This window comes from Phyllobates terribilis, unplaced genomic scaffold, assembly GCF_046119375.1.
Source record: "Phyllobates terribilis strain yellow unplaced genomic scaffold, ASM4611937v1 Scaffold_1__5_contigs__length_1240528914, whole genome shotgun sequence".
NCBI lineage: Eukaryota > Metazoa > Chordata > Amphibia > Anura > Dendrobatidae > Phyllobates > Phyllobates terribilis.
In genome coordinates this window covers 375,202,434-375,227,088 of record NW_027362761.1, presented here as the reverse complement: position 1 = coordinate 375,227,088, position 24,655 = coordinate 375,202,434, and the positions used below count along the sequence as shown (strand labels likewise).

General features: G+C 43.4%; 1 protein-coding gene across 2 annotated transcripts in view; it reads left to right on the top strand.

Moving 5' to 3' along the window:
* The window catches only part of KSR2 (kinase suppressor of ras 2), a 757,356-nt gene that overhangs the window by 84,148 nt on the left and 648,553 nt on the right, over window positions 1-24,655 (top strand). For both annotated transcript variants that reach the window (XM_073676379.1, XM_073676380.1), the window contains exon 2: window positions 22,216-22,356. In XM_073676379.1, coding sequence (XP_073532480.1) covers window positions 22,216-22,356 — 141 coding nt within the window. The remainder of the gene's footprint in view (window positions 1-22,215; window positions 22,357-24,655) is intronic.

Here is a 24,655-nt window from a genome sequence, read left to right as displayed (position 1 = left end):
ATCAATAGTAGCTTTTCTGCACCATCACCTCCGGTCTGTTATGCTCACTCAGATCTACAGCTTTTAAAATCCAAATCAACGGGTGAGCCAGTAGCAACAAATACAATCCCCCAAAATGTTTATAGACCTTCGTACTCCACTAAGAATTAAAAACCACAGAATAAATCTATACCTTAGACTTGAGCTCAGAATACACCCCAGTGAATAAATCTGAATCACAGAACAAAAACATACTCCAGATTTAATGCTTAAATAAATATAAACCTCAGAAATTACTACACTTCCCAGAACAAACTCCCTGTAAAATACAGAATGCCTAAACAAATACAGATCCCAGACCAGACTCCAAAACCAATACCACCCAACCAGATACCCAAAATAAATACAGACCCCAGAATAAAAACAGATCTCAGTCCAGAGAGCAGACCCATGTATAGATACATACCTCACCCCCGGCCCTTGAGTACAGATGTCTGAAAAAATACATACCCTAGAACAGCAAACCCTTTAGAGACCGAGTGCCCAAACTGCAATCCAAAACCCACTTATTTATCGCAAAGTGCCAGTAATGTATCCTGAATACTGAGGTTTTAGTTTAGAAAAACAACTCCTACATTAGCGCACTATAGAGTCTATAGCAAAGAGCTTGTAAGCACTGCAGTCCAAGCCCAAGATACTAGCCACGGATTTCAGAGGCGGTCTGTTTTTGAGAATGGACAGGATTTTTAATCAAAAGTAAAATTGCAAAGTTGTTTGTTTTTACAATCTCTTTGCAATTGTAACCTTTTAAGTATAACTCTTTAAGCCAGGAATGTCAAACTCAAATGCACAGAGGGCCAAAATTAAAAGCTTGGACAAAGTCTCGGGCCAACACTGATATTTGTTAAAAAAAATGTCTACAAGTGAGGAAGTTTTCCTTATCAAATAAAACGATTAAATTTTGGAATTATAGTGAAATAATATAATGTTATGTAAGAGCAGTAAAAAGCATATGGCCTAATTTAAATATGTAATAACAAAAGCTAAAAAAACTTGAATAAAACAAATAATAAAGTATGATGCAAACAAATGATGAGTATGATGACCCTATTGTACTCCCCTCCCCCAACAAAGAATGGTGACCCCATCACAGTATGATTCTCCAACTGTAATCCCCACACAGCCCTTCATGCAGTATAATGGGCACAAAAAGTCCTCCATACAATATAATGTGCCCCACATAGTGCTCCATACAATATAATGTGCCCCACATAGTGCTCCATACAGTATAATGGCCCCACATAGTCCTCCATAAACTTTAATGGCCCCACATAGTGCTCCATACTGTATAATGGCCACACATAGTGCTACATACTGTATAATGGCCCCATAGAGTGCTCCATACAGTATAATAGGCCCCACATAGTGCTCCATACTGTAAAATGGCCCCCCATAGTGCTCCATACAGTATAATGGCCCCACATAGTCTTCCATAAAGTTTAATGGCCCCACATAGTGCTCCATACTGTATAATGGCCCCACATAGTGCTACATACTTTATAATGGCCCCACATAGTGCTTCATACTGTATAATGGCCCCATAGAGTGCTCCATAGAGTATAATGGCCCCATAGAGTGCTCCATACAGTATAATAGGCCCCACATAGTGCTCCATACTGTAAAATGGCCCCACATAGTGCTCCATACAGTATAATGGCCCCACATAGTGCTCCATACAGTATAATGGCGTCATATAGTGCTCCATACGGTATAATGGCCCCACATAGTGCTCCATACGGTATAATGGCCCAACATAGTGCTCCATACGATATAATGGCCCCACATAGTGCTCCATGCAGTATAATGGCCCCACATAGTGCTCCATACAGTATAATGGCCCCACATAGTGCTCCATACAGTATAATGGCCCCACATAGTGCTCCATACTGTAAAATGGCCCCACATAGTGCTCCATACTGTATAATGGCCCCGCATAGTGCTCCATACTGTATAATGGCCCCACATGATGCTCCATACTTTGTAATGGCCCCACATAGTGCTCCATACAGTATAATGGCCCCACATAGTGCTCCATACTGTAAAATGGCCCAACATAGTGCTCCATACTGTATAATGGCCCCACATAGTGCTCCATACTGTATAATGGCCCCACATGATGCTCCATACTTTATAATGGCCCCACATGATGCTCCATACTTTATAATGTGCCCACATAGTGCTCCATACAGTATACTGGACACAAATAAAAAAAAAAAAAAACTTATCAGCACTGCCCGTTCCAACACTGATCTGATCTTGTCTCTCACATATCACAGACCTACCTTTGGGCACGCGCGCCATCTCTTCAGCACTAGCACCGTCACCCTCACCCTCCTCAGCAAACGCACAGACTGATGGGAGGGCATGCGGCCTGATGAGAGGGCGCACGTGCAGATGAGGGGGATGGTGCGCGGGATGAGGAGAATGGTGACGGTGCTAGTGCTGAGGGGATGGCGCGTGTGCCCACCGGGAGGGTTCTGCGTGCCCCCTCTGGATGCACCAGGATGCGTGCACCAGGATAAATACCGTAGATCCTTAAAATAACTACAAAACCCAGATTTCCTTAGTACAGACCCCAGAAAAGTTACCCTAACAAATACATTTTTGCTTCAAAATGATGTTCTTATGCTTGCCTACTATGGAATACCTTTCGTCCTTTGTAGATATGATCAAATGGATGCACAGCGCATTAAAGGGGTTTTGCCATGAGCAAAGTTAATTTTAATCAACATTTTAGTCAATAGATCTTTGAATATTAATAAGTTCCACAATTGGATGTGTTTAAATAAAATGTCCCTGTGCAGAGATAATCTTATAACTGTGCCCCTGCTGTGTACTGTGTAATGTCTGTGTCTGACCGTACAGGAACATGGTCTGATCATACCACATCTCCTGGGCAGGGGAGGAAGCAAAAGAGTATACAGACAGGAAAGCAGGGGATCACAGCTGATTTCTTTGAGGTAAAATATTGCTTAAAAATAGGCAGTAAATTGTTTTGCCTCACAAAAGGAATCATTTGTGATCTCCTGCTGTAATGTCTGTATAGTCTTTTCCATCCTCCTCTGCCCAGGAGATGTGGTATGATCAGACCATGTTCCTGTACGGTCAGACACAGCCATTACACAGTACACAGCAGGGGCACATTAATAAGATTATCTCAGCACAGGAACATTTTATTTTAACACTTCCAATTGTGTAACTTATTTTTATTCCAAGATCTATTAATTAAAATGTACTTTGTTCGTATGAAAACCCCTTTAATTTGTGTGATTTGTGCAAATCTTATTTCTTATTGTTTGAAATTCAACTTCAGCCAGAAACCAAGCTCACATATAGGCACTGCCCCACAAGCTTCCAATAATGCCTTTCAGCTATTGCATCACATGGTCTGATGTAGCCAATCAAGGGAGACTGTCATAGCCACTTTAAAAGATGAGGCAGGGAAAATAGTGGCCATTTTAGGATTTTGCTGCCCATGGCTAGGAGGTCAGAGTGAACAGCTCATCATTAGGGATAGGGATAGAAACATAGATGGTATAACAAATGTCTAAAACATACAGCATATCTGGAGCAGTTTGTACTTGAATGAACAGAGCAGTCTATACAGTAGACATAGTAATATAAGAAAATAATATACATAGATATATTTGGAAGCAATTTACTTTAGCCATAAAGTATATCATCATAATAAAAGATGATGCATTACTGGGATGTATTTTCTGGACTGATGTATTAATATAACAGTGATAATTCAGTCTCCCACTACTGCCTAACGAGGCTTTCTTTACAATATTACATTTAAAACGTTCAACAGTCACTTCGGCAATATTTTTCGCTGGCACAGTATCGACAGAAGATCCCACACGTACATTATGTAAGCAGAACACTGCAGGGGATGTGTGCTGACCCAATACTGAGTGATAACTAAATACAAGACTGCATTATGTAAGAAAAAACATTGTTAACTGCTCTCAAAAACTGTACACAATAAGTTACGGGAGGGTGACCTATTATAAACTTGGCTTTAAATTCTTTCTTAATTTGAATTCGTCAGATGACTACTTAGTCAAAGTCACAATTGGAAATTGTCAAGACTGCTAGATAGTCCAAGCACAAAATAATCACTGTCTGTAAATATAATCAAACAAGGGTCTTGCATTTACTATACATTACACTGCAAAACACATCTACAGTACTAGTATGCAACATTCTGACTTTTCCCGACACCGCACAAGATTATGACCCTGATTAATTAAAACTGGCATTTCAGGCATGCTGTAATAAGATGTGCCAAACTCTTTAAGAGGCACATGCCACTTAATGAATTTGGAGCATTTTATCAGTATCTTGTGCCTCACCGGTAGTGATGGGTGGACACTTGTATGTTTGGGTCCGTCAAGTTCGGCTGAACATTAAAAAAAAAATTTGGTTCGGGTAACAGAACGGTACCCGAACCTGAACATGAACTCGGACCCCATTCAAATGAATGGGGTGCCCGAACATCCGGTGTTTCCCATGCTGTCATCTGTGTGACAGCACGAGAAACACCGGCTCTGATCAGTGGTAACTTTGTTACCGCTGGTCAGAGCACTGCGGTTCCCACGCTGTCACACAGATGACAGCTTCAGTGACTTGCGGTGACGTCATTGAGGTTACTGCCGGTCACAAGCATCGGTTCTCAGGTTCAGCTGAGTGTCTCCTGGATTCACGACTGAGTGATCGCATCATGCCATCGCTCAGCAATGCAATCCAGATGAAGCAGAGCTGGCCCCTTCATGGGACAAATGGACTGTCCGCGGACAAGTGAGGATTATGGTGTTTTATTATATTCAATTTTACAGTAATATGGGAAAGAGGGTGAGGAGTGTTTCTTTATAATAAATGATTCTGTGTTTTTATTTCAATTAAAGGACTTTACTCTGTATGTGTTTTTATTACATTTGACTATGGGGTTATAATGGGGGTGTCTTATAGCTGCCTCTCCATTACTAACCTGTAGGCTTGATGTCAGCTGTCATTACAATGCTGACTTCAACATCACAACTATTACCCAACTTGCCACCGCACCAGGGCAAGTGGGAAGAGCGCGGCTAAGTGCCAGAATTGGCACATCTTATCGATGTGCCATTTCTAGGGCGGCTGAGGGATTATGTTCTTAGTCTGGGAGGGGGCCAATATCATGGTCCCTTTCTAGGCTATTAATATCAGCCCACTGCTTTCTGCATAGCCTTTGCTGGTTGGTAAATATAGGGGAGGCCACACGTAATTCTTTTTGGGTCTCCCCTTTTTGGCTATTGAAACCTTCCCAGAATATTAACATCAGCCCCCAGCTGTCGGATTTCCCTCAGCTGGTTATGAAAGTTATGGTGGACCCCATGCCGTTTTTTTCAATTATTTTATTTATTAACAAGTGCAGTAAAATTCACACCCAAGATAACCTTAGTTCACAGCTTCCAGGTGTTCCAGCAGCTAGAAACACAAGTAACCTTAAAGTGTCCATCAAATTTTCCCATGGGGTTTCCAGGCCTTGTAGCTGCCGGAGGACCTGGTGGCTATAAAGTTTGGTAACATGAAAGGTTACCGGATTTCATAGCCACTGGGTCTCACAGTAGCTCAAGTGCCAGACTGATGAGTGGCGGAGTGCCAAAAGCCGGACTTGCGGTTGCTCATCAGTGCGGCACTGGCGCTGCACAGCATGAGAACCAGCTGCTATGAACTCAGGTGACTGTACAGAAAGGTTATTTCAGTTCACAGCGGCCCTTCCCTCATTAGAACCGGGCGCTGTAGACTGAGTTAACTTTACTGATGTCACCTCAGTTCCCCGGGTCTCGCAGAGCACAGTTCCAGTGTATTTAAACAAATAATTTTAAAAAACAGCATATGATCTCTCCCCATTTTTGACAACCAGCCAAGCTAAAGCAGAAAGATGGGGGCTGGTACTCTCAGACTGAGAAGGGGCCATGGATATTGGCCCTCCCCAGCCTAAAAATAGCAGCCTGAGGCCGCCCCAGGAAAGGTACATCTAGATGCGCCAATGCTGGCGCTTTGCCCGGCTCTTCCCACTTGCCCTGGTGTGGTGGAAAGTGGGGTAATAGTTGTGGGATATATGTCAGCTGTTTTATGGCCGCTGACATCAAGCCCACAGGTTAATAATGGAGAGGCATGTATCAGAGGCCTCCATTACTAACCCCGAAGTCAAATGTAATAAAGACGGAGAAAGAGTAAAGTCCTATAATTGAAATAAACACACAGATTCCTTTATTTGAAATAAAAACTCCCCACCCTCTTTTACCCATTTATTCCACAAAAATAAAAAAGCAAAGTTATACTCACCTTCCTGCCGATAATCCATTAATGGCCATGTCCCACGACATCAGTGATGCGACCGCTCTCCACTCCAGCCGGCTCACACTGAGCAGAGCGTGAGAAGCTCTGCTTGTGACCGGCGGTGATGTCATTGAGGTTACTGCCGGTCACACGCAGCGGATCTCACACTCTGCTCAGTGCCTTTCAACGAACTTTGTTCAGGCTGCCAAACCTGAACAGTAGCACGGACTTCCTGGAGAAGTCCGTATTCGGGGTCCGCGGACGGACACTAGGTGTTCGGTACGGACCCTGCACTTTACCGTTCGGGTTCACCAATCCCTACTCACCAGAAATGTTACTTCAGTCAGTAATTGAAGTAACATCTCTGGCTTAAAAAACTTCATTTTCCGTGAATTTGCCCATTTTGCTCTGCTTGAAACTGTTGTAAAAACATCAAAAGTCATACAATTTTGGCACAACTTCACATTGCGCAAAAATTGATGCAGTTATTCTAAGTGTTTTATGTCAGTTCTCTGGAGTAAACACTTTGATTTATCGGCCTCTATGATTCTCATCTTCATTACGACATTGAATAATCACCACATGTAAATTCAGTAATCTTCCTTAAATGGGTTTTCCCACGAACAAAAGTTAATTTTAATCAATAGATTTTGGAATAATAATAATTTCCACAATTGGATGTGTTTAACCCCTTTACGACCAAGTCACATTGTGGTGCGGGGCAATCACCGCCGGGTGTCAGCTGATTGTCACAGCTGATACCCGGTGCTATGTGCCAGTCCTGCACCGCTCCCAGCACATTAACCCCTGCAATAGAAGTTGATTGCAGCATTGTGTGGGTCAAGGGGTGAGGTAAGCGCCAGTACTCACCTCCTCTCCGGCGTCCAGCGATGTCTGCGGCGGCTCCTGGATGTTGTCATGGTGACCCGATGTCGTCATGACAACATCCGGGTCACAAGGAGGCAGGAAGTTACTTTGGTCATGCGCAGTGCATGACCAAAGAAATGTCTCCCTGTGTGCAGCGCTGACAGGCTACATGGCACAGTGAGCTGCTGCTCTCTATGCTATACAGCTAATCAGGCTGCAAAAAGTGAAAGTCCCATAGTGGTAAAAGTAAAAAAAAGTGTAGGAAAGTGAAAAAAAAAAATTGTAAAAATATGAAAAAAAAATGAAAAAATTATCCCCAAAAAGTAAAAATATATTGTACCCATAATATTTATTTATTATGGAAAAAAAACAATAAAAGTACTCATATTTGGTATCTCCGCATCCAAAACGACCTGACCTATAAAACTGTCCCACTACTTAACCCCTTTAGTGAACACGGTAAAAAAAAATAATAAAAAACGAAGCAAAAAACAATGCTTTATCATCATACCGCCAAACAAAAAATGGAATAACATGCGATCAAAAGGACGAATGTAAATAAAAATGGTGCCGCTGAAAACGTCATCTTGTCCCGCAAAAAAAAAAAAACGCCATACAGCTCCATGTTCTGAAAAATAAAAAAGTTATAGCTCTCAGAATAAAGCGATACAAAAAATTCTAGAAAATAGTTTTTATTGTGTAAAAGCGCCAAAACATAAAAAACTATATAAATGTGGCACCGCTGTAAACGTACTGTCCCAAAGAATAAAGCTGCCTTATCAATTTTACCACACGTGGAACGGCATAAAAACAAAACAAAAAACAATTCAGGAATTGCTGGTTTTTGTTCATTCTGCCTCCCAAAAATCGGAATAGAAAGCGATCAAAAAATATCACGTGCCCGAAAATGGTACCAATAAAAACGTCAACTTGTCCCGCAAAAAACAAGCCCTTACATGACTCTGTCGGCCAAAATATGGAAAAATTATAGCTCTCAAAATATGGCGATGCAAAAACTAGTCTTTGCAAAAAAAGCGTCTTTTAGTGTGTGACAGCTGTCAATCATAAAAACACGATATGAATCTGGTATCGCTGTAATCGCACTGACCCGAAGAATAAAGTCGTCTAATCACTTATACCACACGAGGAACGGCGTAAAAAAATAAACTCTATGGTTAGGGTTATGCTAGGGTTAGGGTTGTGCTAGGGTTAGGGTTGGGCTAGGGTTAGGGTTGGAGTTAGGGTTGTGCTAGGGCTAGGGTGGGCTAGGGTTAGGGTTGGGCTAGGGTTAGGATTGAGCTAGCATTAGGGTTGGGTTAGGGTTGGGGTTGTATTAGGGTTGGGCTAGGGTTAGGGTTGGGCTAGGGTTAGGGTTGGGTTGGGGTTGTATTAGGGTTGGGCTAGAGTTAGGGTTGGGGTAGTGTTAGGGTTGGGGTTGTATCAGGGTTGGGATTTTTTCAAAAGAAAAGAAAAAAAAATGATGAAGATATGGCGACTAGTGTTGAGCGCAAGTGCTCGCTACTTGAGTTTGCATCGGGTGCTCGGGTATGCACTGAGTATCGTGGGTGGTCGAGTGACATGCTCGAGTCTCCGCAATATATGCTTCGCGGCCAAAAAAAACGTTGCTGGGATTGCTTGCCATGCATGAGCGATCCCACGTGGTTTTTGGGGGGTTTCTAACAACCGTGAAACATGCGGGGCGGGGACTCGAACATGTCACTCGAGCACTCGTGATACATGGGGCATACTCGAGTACCCGATGCAAACTCAAGTAGCGAGCACTTGCGCTCAAGACTAATGACAAGTTATTAAATATGATGACCTAATGTTATCAAATTCTGTCGTACCTCTGGGTTCAAAATGTACACTATACCCCTTGATAAAATCCTTGAGGGGTCTAGTTTCCAAAATGGAGTCAATTGTGGGGGGTTTCCACTATTTCGGCACATCAGGGGCACCTGAAATGCGACATGGCGTCCGCTCTTGATTAAAGCCAATTTTGCATTCAAAAAGTCACACTGCTCCTTCCCTTCTGAACCCTGACAAGCCCCCAAACAGTGTATTTTCCCCACATATGGGGTATCGGCATACTCAGGAGAAATTGCACAAAAGTTTTTGGGGTCCATTTTCTCCTCTTACCTTTGTGAAAATAAAAAATTTGGGGATAAAAGATCATTTTTGTGGAAAAAGTTAGATTTTTTTATCTTCACGGCTCCATGTTATAAACTTCTGTGAAGCACTTGGGGATTAAGGGTGCTCACCACACATCTAGATAAGTTCCCTGAGGGGTCTAGTTTCCAAAATGGTGTCACTTGTGAGGGGTTTCCACTGTTTAGGCACAAGCGCAACATGGCATCCGCTAATTATTCAAGCAAATTTTACATTCAAAAAGTCAAATGGCGCTCCTTCCCTTCCGAACCCTGCCGTGCTCCCAAGCAATGGTTTTCCCCCACATATGGAGTATCTGCTTACTCAGGAGAGATTGCACAACAAGTTGCAGGTTGCAATTTCTCCTGTTACCCTTATGAAAATGCAAAACTGGGGGCTGAAAAACATTTTTGTGGGAAAAATATGAAAATTTTATTTTCACAGCTCCACCTGGGGGTTTAAGGTGCTCACCACACATCTAGATAAGTTCCCTGAGGGGTTTAGTTTCCAAAATGGTGTCACTTGTGGGGGGTTTCCACTGTTTAGGCACATCAGGGGCTCTCCAAACGGAACATGGCGTCTGCTAATTATTCAAGCAAATTTTACATTCAAAAAGTCAAATGGCGCTCCTTCCCTTCTGAGCCCAGCCGTGCACCCAAACAGTGTTTTTTACCCACGTATGTGGTATCTACATGCTCAGGGGAAATTGCACAACAAATTTTGGGGTCCATTTTTTCCTGTTAACCCTGCAAAAATAAAAAAAAATTGGGGTCTAAAGTAACATTTTTGTGAAAAAAGTTAAATGTTCATTTTTTCCTTCCCCATTCCAAAAATTCCTGTGAAGCACCTGAAGGGTTAATAAACTTCTTGAATGTGGTTTTGAGCACCTTGAGGGGTGCAGTTTTTAGAATGGTGTCACTTTTGGGTATTTTCTGTCATAAAGGCCCCTCAAAGTCACTTCAAATGTGATGTGGTCCCTAAAAAAATGGTTTTGTAGATTTTGTTGTAAAAATGAGAAATCGCTGGTCAACTTTTAACCCTTATAGCTCCCTAATAAAAAAAAATTTTGGTTCCCAAATTGTGCTGATGTAAAGTAGACATGTGAAAAATGTTATTTATTAATTATTTTGTGTGACATATCTCTCTGATTTAAGAGCATAAAAATTCAAATTTCAAAAATTGCAAAATTTTCAAAATTTTCGCCAAATTTCAGATTTTTTCACAAATAAACGCAAGTGATATCGATTAAATTTTACCACTATCATGAAGTACAATATGTCACGAAAAAACAGTCTCAGAATCATAAATACCTCATAAAGTGACAGTGGTCAGATTTGTAAAAATTGGCCCGATCATTAACGTGCAAACCACCCTCGGGGGTAAAGGGGTTAAATAGAATGTTCCTGTGCTGAGATAATATTATAAATGTACCCCTGCTGTGTACTGTGTAATGGCTGTGTCTCACTGTACAAGGACATGGTCTGATCGTACCACAGCTCATACACAGTTTCTGCTGTTTTGGCATCTTGGGGGCTCTTCAAACACGACATGGCATCCGCAGTTAATTCCAGTCAAATAGCGCTCTTTCCGAGCCCTCCCGTGTGCCAAACAGTAGTTTCACCCACATATGGGGTTCGGCGTACTCAGGAGAGATTCGACAACAAATTGGGTGGTCTATTTTCTCCTGTTACACCTGTGATAATGAAAAATTTAGGGCTAAAGCAACATTTTAATAAAAAATACGTAATTTTTCAAATTTTTTTATCCACTTTACTATTATTTTTGTTAAGCAACTGAAGGGTTAACAAACTTCCTGAATGCAGTTTTGAATACAGTGACAGGTGCCATTTTGACAGTGGGGTCTTATTTGTGGGTTTTCTGACATATAGGACCCCAAAAGTCTAATTAAAAGTGAAGTGGTCCTTAAAAAAATTGGATTTGTAAAGTTTGTAAGAAAAATGACTGCTAATTTTTTAACTCTTCTAACTTCCTAACGAAAAAAAATATGTTTAAAAAATATGCTGACATAAAGTAGACCTGTAGCTAATATTATTTATTAATTACTTTGTGCGGTATGATTAGTTTTTGACAACATAAAAATTCAAAGTTCAAAAATTACAAATATTTAAAAATTTGTCAAATTTTGTATATTTTCATGAAGTATAATGTGTAACAAAAAACAGTCTCAGAATCAGTGGGATCCGTTGAAGCGTTCCAGAGTTATTACCACATAAAGTGACACTGGTCAGAATTGAAAAATTTGGCCCGGTCAGGAAGGTTCAAACAGGCTTCGGTGGTAAGGGATTAAAGGTGGAAAAGTTGTGAAACAATATTCCTCGGTATGATCTTTGTTTTTGCATTTCATAAACCTGGCATTTTAATAGGGGTGTGTAGACTTTTTATAGTCACTGTATATATACTGCACATTTTGAAAATCTTGAGAACATTTCTGGTTACAATGCTTTTCAGATTATTGGTATATATACAGAAGGCCACCAATATTTAAAATATATTCAAGCAACAATGGAAATTAAAAGTTCTTTAGTAACTTTATGTATAAGTTTACATTGGCAGCATGTATGTGTAGCGCCCCGTGGGTTCGGTCGCTACAAAGGTGATATCCCACTCCCGGGTAAGGATGGTGTGTGGACCGGGACTCAGTTAGCTGCATGCATCACACACACCCCATTTCCGGGGGACAGCTCAACGGTGCTCCCATTAGTACAGCAATGCAGGCACGACAGAACATGTCCCTGGCTGGAGTGGGGAGGGGGGAGGAAAACCCAGTGACGTAGGAGCAGGAGGGGACGGTTTCTGGGCATAGGTAGGAGCCCATTGGTTGCAAGTCACCTGGGCTCATACACAAAGAGGGAGGTATATAAGGTGGGCACCATCTTAGATCAGTGTTCAGTCTGAGAGAGGAAGTGACAGAGCAGGGCCTCTGTGGAGCTCTGCTCCGGAGGCGGGCCTAGCCTGTGAGGCCCAGCCCGCACTGGAAGAGAAGAGAAGTTCAGTCAGGAGGAGAAGAGAAGAGGAGTTCAGCCAGAGAGGGCTGACAGGGAGCTGTGGCTCAGTCTGGGCCCAGCTCCACAAGGCAGGCCTGGAGTGAAGGCCAGAGCCAGCAGAAAGGCACAGAAACAGAAAGGAACAGAAACAGAAAGGAACTGCAAAGAAAGGGAAGTACCCAAAGTGTAGAAGGTCCCAGAGACACGAAAGCAGAAGGAACCCTAAGGACCCAGGAGATTGCGGGTGACGGGTTGGCAGAACAGGGTACCGGATCCCAAGTTGGTGGAGGCGACTAATCCTCAGCCAAGGACTGGCGGTCGTGACCATTTACTGGTGCGACCCCTCACTACACCTACTAGAAAGGCACACCACATAGGGTCAGGGAAGTGGACACCCAGCCTCCCAAGAAAAGACCCGAGGCAGCTGGACAGAAGTAGTGTCACTGGTGGGGCACGGCTGACGAAAGGATAGAAGGGAGTCCTGTGCCACACTCCGGAATTAGCTGGGGGTTGACCGAGCCCCCTGCCTGGTGGACGCAGCACGGCTCGGGCGGTCCTATCTGTGCACAAGTGACCTGGATGAGAACTGTGAGTAAAGAACCTGAACTGCAACACCTTGTCTCTGTGCTTTCTCACCGCGTCAGCACTACTAGTACTGGGACGCCCGCACCATCACCCCCACCATCTACTACACTGCCCTGGGGCTGCACTCCTCCCGTGGGGAGTTACACGACCTCAGCTGCATACACCATCAGCCCCAGCGGTCTGCCTTGCAGCGGCGGTTCGCACTGACCGCAATCCACGGGTGGCGTAGTCGGACATTAAACCATAAAAACCACATAAATAGACTGCCACTGGTTTGACCACCCTGAGCCATGGGACCGGGTCGCCGCCACGGTGACTACAACCCCCAGCGTCCACAAAAAGGGCCCGGTTCCAGGTTCCCCACACGGCCCAGGGGGTGCGTCAACTTTGGCGTAGTCGGCAGGATCGTGACCAACCCGTCACAAACGGGTATTGCGTGCCTGAAAAAGACTTTGCACTTACCTGAGTGAAGTTTCCCGCCATCCGGAGCAGTTTCCCGCCATCTTCAGTCGTCTCCCGCCATCTTCAGTCGTTTCCCGCCATCTTCAGCCGTTTTCCCGCCATCGGACGCCATCTTCAGGACGCCGCGCGGGAAGAAGAGGGACGTGGACGTCAAAAACGCGTGACGTCCGAAGCCCCGCCCCACGCGCTGACGCCGCACATGGTCATGGAAGGAGTCCAGCGAGCGCTGACGTCAGCAGCGCGCGACGCCAGGTCCTCAACGCAGACCATCGCGAGCGGAGCCGCGGCCTACAGAAGAGGATCGCCGGAAGGTAGGCCACGATTAACCGGGGGGGAGGAAGACATCAGGAACAGAGAGCAAGATGGCGGACCGGCAGTAGACTAAGCTGCCCAGCATCGGCAGTGCCCCAGCCGTCGCATGTCCCGACCAGCGCCAGGAGAAGACGCGTGACGCAGGAGCGGTCGCGGGAGCAGGTAAGAGGAGTCTCCCTGTCCCGGACGCTGCCAGCGTCAGCCTGCTCCCGGGCCCCCTGGTGGAGCCGCCGATCCCGGGCGCTGCAGACACCGACCTGCTCCAGACCCCGCAACAAGCCCTGCAGCCGAGCCCTCCAGCCCTGGGCGCTGCCACCACCAGCCCGCGCCCTCTGACCCCGGGCGTCATCAACAGCGGCCCTCTCCAGGCCCCTCCGCAAGGCCCACTGCACCGCGGTGCAAGGGGCTAGTATGCCCTCAACATCCACCGGGTGAGCGCAGAGAGTCACACTTCAGAGGACCCAGACGGGTCTGAAGATCAATATGAGGAAGGAGCATCAGGAGGATACCGCTACTAGTGAGTGGCAGAGTACCTGTGTACATAGTTGCCCGTCAGGGTAAAAGGAACTGTTTGTCTGATACAAAGTTGATCCCGATTGAACTGTTACCTGGCTGAGGACTGAGAGCAGCCATCCCTCTTCCCTACCTGGCTGAGGACTGAGAGCAGCCATTCCCCTAATAGAAAAATGGACACCTGGTCGCAAGTTGCACAGTGGCCAGTGAAGAAGAGAATCTCAAAAAAAAAAAAATGTTTTACCTGAAAAAGTTTGATATACTGAATAATTTTATATGCTGCTAGAAAATGTTATATGACAAAAGAGTTCCAGTAATATTAAAAGTGCAGTATAATGTCTAGTAAAGAGAAAGTGTTTCCCATAAGGGGAAGTTGAATAATGCCGGCCGGTTTCTAATGTGAAAAGTTTTGAAAAAGTATTGCATGTTCTTGAATTGTCTTTTGCTTTGTTCCAGCCCGAGGACGTGCTGTGCTTTACCAGGGGGGAATGTAGCGCCCCGTGGGTTCGGTCGCTACAGAGGTATTGCACCTCAACCCGAGGTGTGATATCCCACTCCCGGGTAAGAATGGTGTGTGGACCGGGACTCAGTTAGCTGCATGCATCACACACACCCCATTTCCGGGGGACAGCTCAACGGTGCTCCCATTAGTACAGCAATGCAGGCACGACAGAACATGTCCCTGGCTGGAGTGGGGAGGGGGGAGGAAAACCCAGTGATGTAGGAGCCGGAGGGGACGGTTTCTGGGCATAGGTAGGAGCCCATTGGTTGCAAGTCACCTGGGCTCATACACAAAGAGGGAGGTATATAAGGTGGGCACCATCTTAGATCAGTGTTCAGTCTGAGAGAGGAAGTGACAGAGCAGGGCCTCTGTGGAGCTCTGCTCCGGAGGCGGGCCTAGCCTGTGAGGCCCAGCCAGTACTGGAAGAGAAGAGAAGTTCAGTCAGGAGGAGAAGAGAAGAGGAGTTCAGCCAGAGAGGGCTGACAGGGAGCTGTGGCTCAGTCTGGGCCCAGCTCCACAAGGCAGGCCTGGAGTGAAGGCCAGAGCCAGCAGAAAGGAACAGAAACAGAAAGGAACAGAAACAGAAAGGAACAGCAAAGAAAGGGAAGTACCCAAAGTGTAGAAGGGCCCAGAGACACGAAAGCAGAAGGAACCCTAAGGACCCAGGAGATTGCGGGTGACGGGTTGGCAGAACAGGGTACCGGATCCCAAGTTGGTGGAGGCGACTAATCCTCAGCCAAGGACCGGCGGTCGTGACCATTTACTGGTGCGACCCCTCACTACACCTACTAGAAAGGCACACCACATAGGGTCAGGGAAGTGGACACTCAGCCTCCCAAGAGAAGACCCGAGGCAGCAGGACAGAAGTAGTGTCACTGGTGGGGCACGGCTGACGAAAGGATAGAAGGGAGTCCTGTGCCACACTCCGGAATTAGCTGGGGGTTGACCGAGCCCCCTGCCTGGTGGACGCAGCACGGCTCGGGCGGTCCTATCTGTGCACAAGTGACCTGGATGAGAACTGTGAGTAAAGAACCTGAACTGCAACACCTTGTCTCTATGCTTTCTCACCGCGTCAGCACTACTAGTACTGGGACGCCCGCACCATCACCCCCACCATCTACTACACTGCCCTGGGGCTGCACTCCTCCCGTGGGGAGTTACACGACCTCAGCTGCATACACCACCAGCCCCAGCGGTCTGCCTTGCAGCGGCGGTTCGCACTGACCGCAATCCACGGGTGGCGTAGTTGGACATTAAACCATAAAACCACATAAATAGACTGCCACTGGTTTGACCACCCTGAGCCACGGGATCGGGTCGCCGCCACGGTGACTACAACCCCCAGCGTCCACAAAAAGGGCCCGGTTCCGGGTTCCCCACGCGGCCCAGGGGGTGTGTCATATGCAGCAGTTGCAGCTTGGTATGTCTTTCTCTGAAATGCTATGGCATAAACATAGCATGTAAGCCGAATAAGGGCTATAAGGAGAGACCTGACTAGTCCGGCGTGGTCCATTATATACCAACTCCAACTCCACCAAAATGGACACCGACTCCGACTCCACAGCCCTGCGTAAGTGATACATAATTGGAATCAGGGTCTCTGCCCCTACATTAAGCTGCTCTAAGAATAGGTAGCAAAGTCTTTGTGAGAGATTCCCTTCAATTATATTTCTGTTTTAAATTATTTAAACTTCTATGGAATATTGAATAAAGAGCAAGAAAACTTACGGTGAGTCCAACATATGCACTATTGTGTAGTCACTGGATATAAACAGGGTAGATTATGTCTACTATGTGGAGCCCCACTATAGAAGAGACTAAAGAAAATGCAGATACCATTTTAAAATATTTCTTTCCTAATCCACTGTCCTCGGTTCCTTATCTGAATCATACAGACAGTATTGAGTTTAGTATGTGTCACAGCTGCAGTTGTTGTCTTACATAGATATTTATGCACTCATGAAACGTCGTACCGTATGAGAAACCAGTGTACACCCATGGAAACACGCTAAGTACAGGAATATGCAATTACCTCTCATCCAGTGCCTTCGTCTTTGGTAAAATAAATTACTGGATTTAAGCTTTTGGCTTTACCATACATGTGAAAACAGGATAACCAGTAAACAGATACAATTGTGGTATATGGAAGCTGGGAATATCTGGATGCCTACACATGTTGGTTATACAACATTAGGGTAGATTTATTCACACACTGCAGATTTTGGGGCAGAAAATTCAGGAAAATCTGAATAGCCATAGTAAAGAAAGCATACTATTGAAAAGGAACAGCCCTAGAAATTGCTACTAGAGGACACTATATTGCAACTGCAATTTTAACATCCAGGTTTCAATAGGCGTCATGGCTGCTGAGTGCCTGGCACTGGCAGTGCGGGTTTTCCATGTGACTGTGCCTGGTACTGCAGTTTAAGTCCATTCAGTTACCCCACCGATCAAAAGTTTATGGCATAATCTAATGAATGTTTAAATCCCCGTTTCATTATCTTCTATGAAATTGGTTTTGGGGTATGAAAGTGCCTTTAAGGGCAGAGACAGACTGCCATATAAGTCGTGCTATGATCCCATCGCACTGAACGGACTGGCCGGCACCTTTCCTGACCTGTACATGACAGCATTATGGATTTCTAAATACAGCTGTCAAGCTCAGGTCAGGAGAGGTCCCGGCTAACACGAGGTTTACGATGCGATCCTCGCACGAGAAATACAGCGGTCTGTCTCTGCCCTAAGATGTAGACGCTGAGCCCTTTTGGGGGACAAGGACTGATGTGCATGATGACAATCTCTCTACATTTGCTAGCATATGCTACATAAGCAGCAAGACAACAGGCTCTGCTTGCCTGTCCCAGCAGTTATCATGTGACTGCAAGTATGTAATTTGCATTCTTGAGGTCACGTGCTGATTAGAGTCTCAGTCTTGTTTCTTGAGAACATTGCAAGATGCAGCTGATACACAGCTGACAAATAATTGCAGTCACCTGACAACCGCTGGAACAGGCAAGTGGACCCCAATCCTAACAGTGTGTGCATTACACACCACTCGCATTCTGCAAGCTGCGAGGATTGTCACAGATTTCACCAGCGGTGGACAACCCTTTAATAGCAAAAAAAAAAAAAGATCACCAAAAAGAATTACTCCTTTTTCCCTGCAAAATAGCAAATCAAAGAAAATTCATTATATGAGCCCCACAATTGGGGCATTGAAACATACAACTTGCCTCCAAAAAATAGCTGCTGGGAAAAGAAAAAATTGTTATGGTGATGAAAAGTGAAACATCACTAAGAAAGCACAAAAGAGGCCCTTCCTTACATCAGAGATAATACCTGTTGGAGTGACGCCTCCTCTTACATTATAGATTCTGTTATATCAGACAGTGCATTTAAAAATGTATATTCTCTGTATCATCTGCATATTTTATTCTGTATTATAACATTTAATCTTAGTTGCTTTAATTAGAGTTTAATGTCCATTTGTAAGCAGTTTTTTAAGAGCTGAAGGACATTTTATGTAAAGTGGTTTTTACATAGATTTTGCTGATTTCAGGTCTCTGGGAGGTGTAGGAAAATAAAAGAAATCATTCAGTAACGACCAGATTATACTAGTAAATAAAGTTGTACTTTAGGGCTTCAAGGAGTCTTCAAAGGCTCCACAGCCTAGTTTAGACCTGGTTTTAACTTGAAAATGGAGGGCTGTGACCAAGATCATATCCATCCATCCATCCTTCCATCCCTCCAATGAGTTACTGGATTTAGTAATACAATTATTTCTAATTTTCTTCAAAGTATCAATCTTTGCGGGTGATTGTATAATTATATTTATGCTTAGGCTATATATGTATAACCAAACTACACTATTAGTGATATGTTCTATTCTGTTGTGCATTACATTAGTTGTTGTTCATCAGTTAATGCAACAGTGCCATCCTGTGGACAAATTGAAGTAGCACATCTAATAACATAAGGCTAGGTGCACAGACATTAGATGTATGTGTTTTGATTTTTTAATTAGATTATACAATTTGATCACAGTTACATAAAATTTTGTGTTGGCTGATGGATCCATTTTTTTCTTAAATGGGAAGTTAACTGATCTATTTGATATTATGATCATAGTAAATAATATTTGACTTTGCATTTCTAATGTATGTATTTTTTAAGTGCAAATTTGTCTCCCATTGTTTGGTCAAGTTGTAAAAAGTGTCTAAAACACAACATAATATGATGCAAGTCTTGAAAAACAGTTTTTGGTGCAAAATACGCCAGGATAAATATGCCCCAATGTGTCCATTCACAGCAGGTTGTCTATGGATGTGCTACTGTGCCTGGATAAACAGGTCCTTCATTCTGCTAATCGGCTGCCAGTTTACTGCACAGATGTTCAGTGTCCTCTAGAATATGAGGGGTCCAGCTCTATTATCACAGAATTCCATAATTGTGTATTTAATATGGGATTTGTAAGCCAGTCAATTTGTTTCACATTTTTTGTGCTCTATCTGTAAAAGTTGAAGTGTTTGGAGTATTTTGCTTATTTTTCATTAACCTGTATTTCTTATGCGGAATGGATATAAAAGTATTGGGACACCTGCACATTACACCTACAAGAGCTTCTATGCTATCCCATTATAAATTGGTATACCTTAATATGGAGTTTGTCCCTACTTTGCAGCTATAACAGCTTCCACTCTTCTGGGAAGGCTTTGAGCAATATCTTGGAATATCTGTGGGATTTTTTTTAGCCAAAGTCATCCTGAAAAGCATTTGTGAGGTCAGACACTGATGTTGAATGAGAGGACCTGGCTTGTAATCTCTGTCCTTGTAAAGTCCAAAGGTGTTCAATGGAGCCGAGGTCAGGACTCTGTTTGGCCAGCCAAGTTTTAACATCTACTTCATGCTGTCCCCAGATTACATAGCAAAAACCTTCTTACAGATTCCCTTTAAGATTTCCCTTCACTGGAACTAGGGGGCCTAAGCTAACCCCTAAAAAAGAATCCCATAACATAATCCCTCTTTCCACCAAACTTTATCATTCTCCCGACGTTCACCAAGCCCATGCTCATCAATCAGACTATTACGGTAGATATACAAACAAAAATAAAAGAATACAGCAGCACTCTGTAGGCAGTAAGATATATGTAAACCCTGAATGTATGAATTTTGAACTGCATTACTTCTACATGGAATATACTTATAGAAATGAAGGTACTTAGCGCATAAATTGGCCAATTCATGTGAGCCCATTAACCACAGCAAAGTGACCTTTCTTTGGTAGGATCCTAAACCGAATATTTATTAAACATGCATCTCTCCGTTCTAAAAACCTGCAAATTTAAAGGGCATGTAGGATTTAGCATTAATTAAATATACAAATAAAAGAATGCAGCAGCCTCTGTGTGCTCACATGAATTGGCCAATTTATGTGCTAAGTACCTTTATTTTTATGAGTATATTCCATATAGCAGTAATACAGTTCAAATTTCATATATTCAATGTTTGCATGCATCTTAGCGCTTACAGAGTGCTGCTGTATTCTTTTATTTGTACATTATGCAGTCATAGCAGCTTGTACCTGTTCACACTTGCTTTATTCTGTTTGGAAGTACTGTTGAGTTTTTTGTAGACTACTAGATAGAGAAATATGCATTGTCACTCTACAGAACATGTTTCCACTGGTTCAGAGTCCACTGGCGATGTGCTTTACATGTCTACATCCGATGTAAGGCTGCATGCTGCTGCTCTGCCATGGAAACCCATGTAGCAGTTTTGGTTCTGATGTTAAAGAGAACTTGTCAGCACGATTTTGTAATGGAAAGACATGGCTGTAATGGCGCTGTAATACAGAAGACATTGATACCTTTGGTGAAAAAAATCTGCTTTGTTCTGCTTTAATCTCCATTTGAAGTTTTCTGTTAATTAGATTTCGGTGCACATGGGCCGGACTGTGCACTGGGTCTTCTCCTCCCTGTCTGTGATTCCATGACCCCTCCGCTGCCTCCAGTTTTTGAATGACCGGTCACTGCTGAGATTTTAAACTAAGGAGGCAGGTCATTCACAGACCGGAGGCAGGTGTAGGGGTCAAGGAATCAGGCAGGGAGGAGAAGACCCAGTGCACAGTCCGGCCACTGTGCACCGAAATCTAATTAACAGAAAACTTCAAATTAAAGAAGAACAATAAAGCAGATTTTTTCACCAAAGGTATCAATGTAATCAGTATTACAGCCATGCCTTTACTTTACAAAACAAAATCCTACTGACAGGCTCTCTTTAATGCCAGTGAAGGTTTGGACTCTGCAGATATTGAGTAAGCAGAGCGTTGGCAACATATATGTTGTGGGTCCTAAACGCTTGCAGTTTTCAATAATACAACTCCCAATTGATTGCGGAATATTTAGGAGGAAAGAAATTTCATGATCTGACTTGTTCCAATGAGGCCATCTTTTTACAGGACCATCCTCATATTCAGTGATCTCTTTAGAATGACCCATTCTTATACAAATGTCTCTAAAGGCAGACTGCATGGCTGGGGCTGGATGTTATATGCCTGTGGCAATGGGACTGTAAGGAAACCTAAATTCAATAATTAAGGTTTGTCCCAATACTTTTGTCCATATACTGTAGGTGTCTATCAAAGAAATGAGCTCACATTGCCACATCAGGCACCAGGGTTCATTAAGAAATCACTCCATTGAAATTTACATACTTGAGTAAAAAAGGAGTATCCGATTTGCAAAAAAACATAAACCAATTTTATTAATTAGGGCTTAATAGAGATTTAAGGTGCCACAAGCCTTACTGGCTATTAGCCTTGATCACAATTTCCAATAGTTGGCTCCCTTTACCCTCTTGCCCACCCTAAATCTTGTGACAGATTTGCCGAGTGTATCTTTTACTTAAGGTCTAAGGGGTAGCGTTTCTCCTTATGGAGAGTGACACACCAGCTCTGGCATGTCAAGGTAAGGAGGCTTATTCGCCATGCAATGCTCCTCTGGGAAATTTAATATGCACATTGCCTCTTCAGAGAAGAAGAGGACTTGTACTCTATAGCGCCACCTATTGGGAGCAGCAATCCTACAAGTCACAATCAACCCTTTCACGAGTCGTGCAATATGACTTAGGATAAAAGACAAATCAGAATCTCAGTTTGCAGACACGCTTGTCTTTTACTTAATAATTCTGGACAGATATGTACATGTTATTGACTATTTGTAAGCACTCTTGGCACTTTACATATGTGTGCAGGGCATTTCATTCCCTCATACTCTGTCCTATTTTTAATCGAGCTTCCTTCTACATTTTGTATTGTCTATACCTTTAATAAAATTGGTTTATGTTTTTTTGCAAATCGGATACTCTTTTTTCCTCAAGTATAGAGTGTGATCAAATAATATTAGGAATGCTACACATCCCATGTCCTTTACTGAATTGCCTCTCTTTTCTTTTCAGAGCAAGCTAGTGAAGTACTTCAGTCGACAGCTGTCCTGCAAGAGAAAAGTGGCACTACAGGAACGTAATGCGGAGCTAGAAGGATTTCCTCAACTTATGCACTGGTTCAGGATTGTCAACATCCGCAAAGAAGTTATGGAGGTAACGGCAGATTTCAGCTTAGGTGGTAAATGTCTATGATGTCTGTGTGCGAACAGATCAGGCTTTATTCATTCTGCGCACCCTTTTGGCATCTGCCAGGTTGGCATACATTGGTGCAGCCTTAAAAATATATGTACTTCCAAGGTCATCTCCCCCACGCTGGAGCCCGCATCTTTCCCGGCACATGACAGCTGATCTGATCAGCTGTCATGTGCCCCTAACAGCCGCAGGTGGAATCGCGATCCACCCACGGCAGTTCACATGTTAAATGCAGCTGTCAAACTCCGATGTAAAGATGTCTTAAGATCCACCCATCAGCACACCCGTCACATGATCGCGGGTCGCCAATGGGTTGGCATGACAACTCAGGATCTGCAGGAGACCCCTGTGGTTGTCATAGCCAATCTGCTATGAGCACTGCCAAGTGGTCGGTGTTCATAGCAGGTGAGCATTTTTGTTACACATAGCAGGGCTGAAGCCCTGCTGTGTGTAGCACAGGCGATTGGATGATCGCAACTTCTAGTCTCCCATGGAGACTATTGAAGCATGTGAAGAGTAAAAAAAATGTTTTTAAAAATATTTAAAGAAATTAAAAAAATATAAAAGTTTAAATCACCCCCCTTTCAGCCCATTCAAAATAAAACAATAAAAAAAATTCAAATATACACATATTTGATATCACTGTGTTGAGAGTCGCCCGATCTATCAATATATAAAAAGAATTAAGCTCTCACTCGACCCCAGATCCCGAAAAATAGAGACGCTACGGGTCTTGTAAAATGGCGGCATTTTTTTTTTTTTTGCAAACTTTGGATTTTTATTTCACCATTAAATAAAAAAGAACCTATACATGTTTGGTATCTGCGAACCAGTAATGACCTGGAGAATCATAATGGCAGTTTTAGCATTGAGTGAACATTGTAAAAAAAAACAACCCATAAAACAATTGTGGAATTGCCCTTTTTTTGCAATTTCACCGCACTTGGAATTTTTTTCCCGTTTTTCAGTACACGATATAGTAAAATGGTGTGTTTCAAAAGTCCAACTCGTCCTGCAAAAAACAAGCCCTCACATAGAAAAATAAAAAAAATGATGACTCTGGGAAGAAGGGGAACAAAAAACAGAAACACAAAAACAGAAAAATACAAGATGGTGAAGGGGTTAAAGTTTTTCAACCAGTCGTTATGTCACTATCATACAATTGCAATGTGAGTATTGTGGCTGCTCCAATTCATAGTTACAGAGTAACAACGTAGCGCGCCATGCATGTCATCCCAACAATGGCTATATTTGTACATCTATAGATTCATAAATGGATTAACAGAACCTAGCTGCCCATTAGTAAACTGCAAGAACTGACGGAGGAGAGGAGGGTCACACTGATAGCCTAATCTGACTTGGATGTGATGTCCAGATGGCTGTCAACTTTTCCTATGTACATGGGTACAATAAAAACTGTACTTTGACTGCTCTATACACGTTTCCTCCATCTCCTTCCCTTCTGGCTCAATGAAAAGCTTTGCGATGATTGTTGACCTGCGACTGTATAATAATTTACTTGAAACTGTGATGGTAGAGCATTGTAAAATATATACTTTATACAATGGGAAGTGATTCCTAAAAACATCTCAGCCCTGTTGTGTCACCATAAAAATGGCACGAGGGGTGCATGGAGCTTAGACAGTTATGCAGTATGATATATAGATTATTGATGGAATGGAGTTGGATTACAGTTTCTTATCTGTTTACTTTGTAAAATGAAAATGTAAAAAAATAATAATAATTTAAAACCTGAGCTGTATGGGAAGTCCTGTCCCATCATTTCTCAAAGAAGACCTGTGAACATTAGGGCCTCCATTTACTTTGGTTCCATTTACCGCTTATAGGACAATGTCAATGGTATTGGCACCAGTGGAGCTTCGCTAGAATATAATCTGCACTGTAACTACTGAGCTCAACACAAATTTTGAAATGTACAGTTAAAAATTTTCTCTTATTTGGAGAATTCCTTTCTGTTAAAAGTGTAAGCTGATTATAAAATTCCCCCCTTCTTTGCTGGTGCCCCCGGCTACGGACACTTGGCAGTAAGTGTTCACTTTCCCTATAGTGCCGCTACAGTAAAAATTAAAGTTTTTTTTTTATCTTGCCTGCAGAAGCACACTGCACCTCAGCTTCCTCGCCTGCTGGGGAAGATGCACTCCTGATGATTGACAGTTCGAACTAGTAGCATGGTTGCACCGCTAGCCTAAACTGTGCACTTTCTGAGGCTGCAAGCAGGTACGCAGGGAAAGTAATGCTG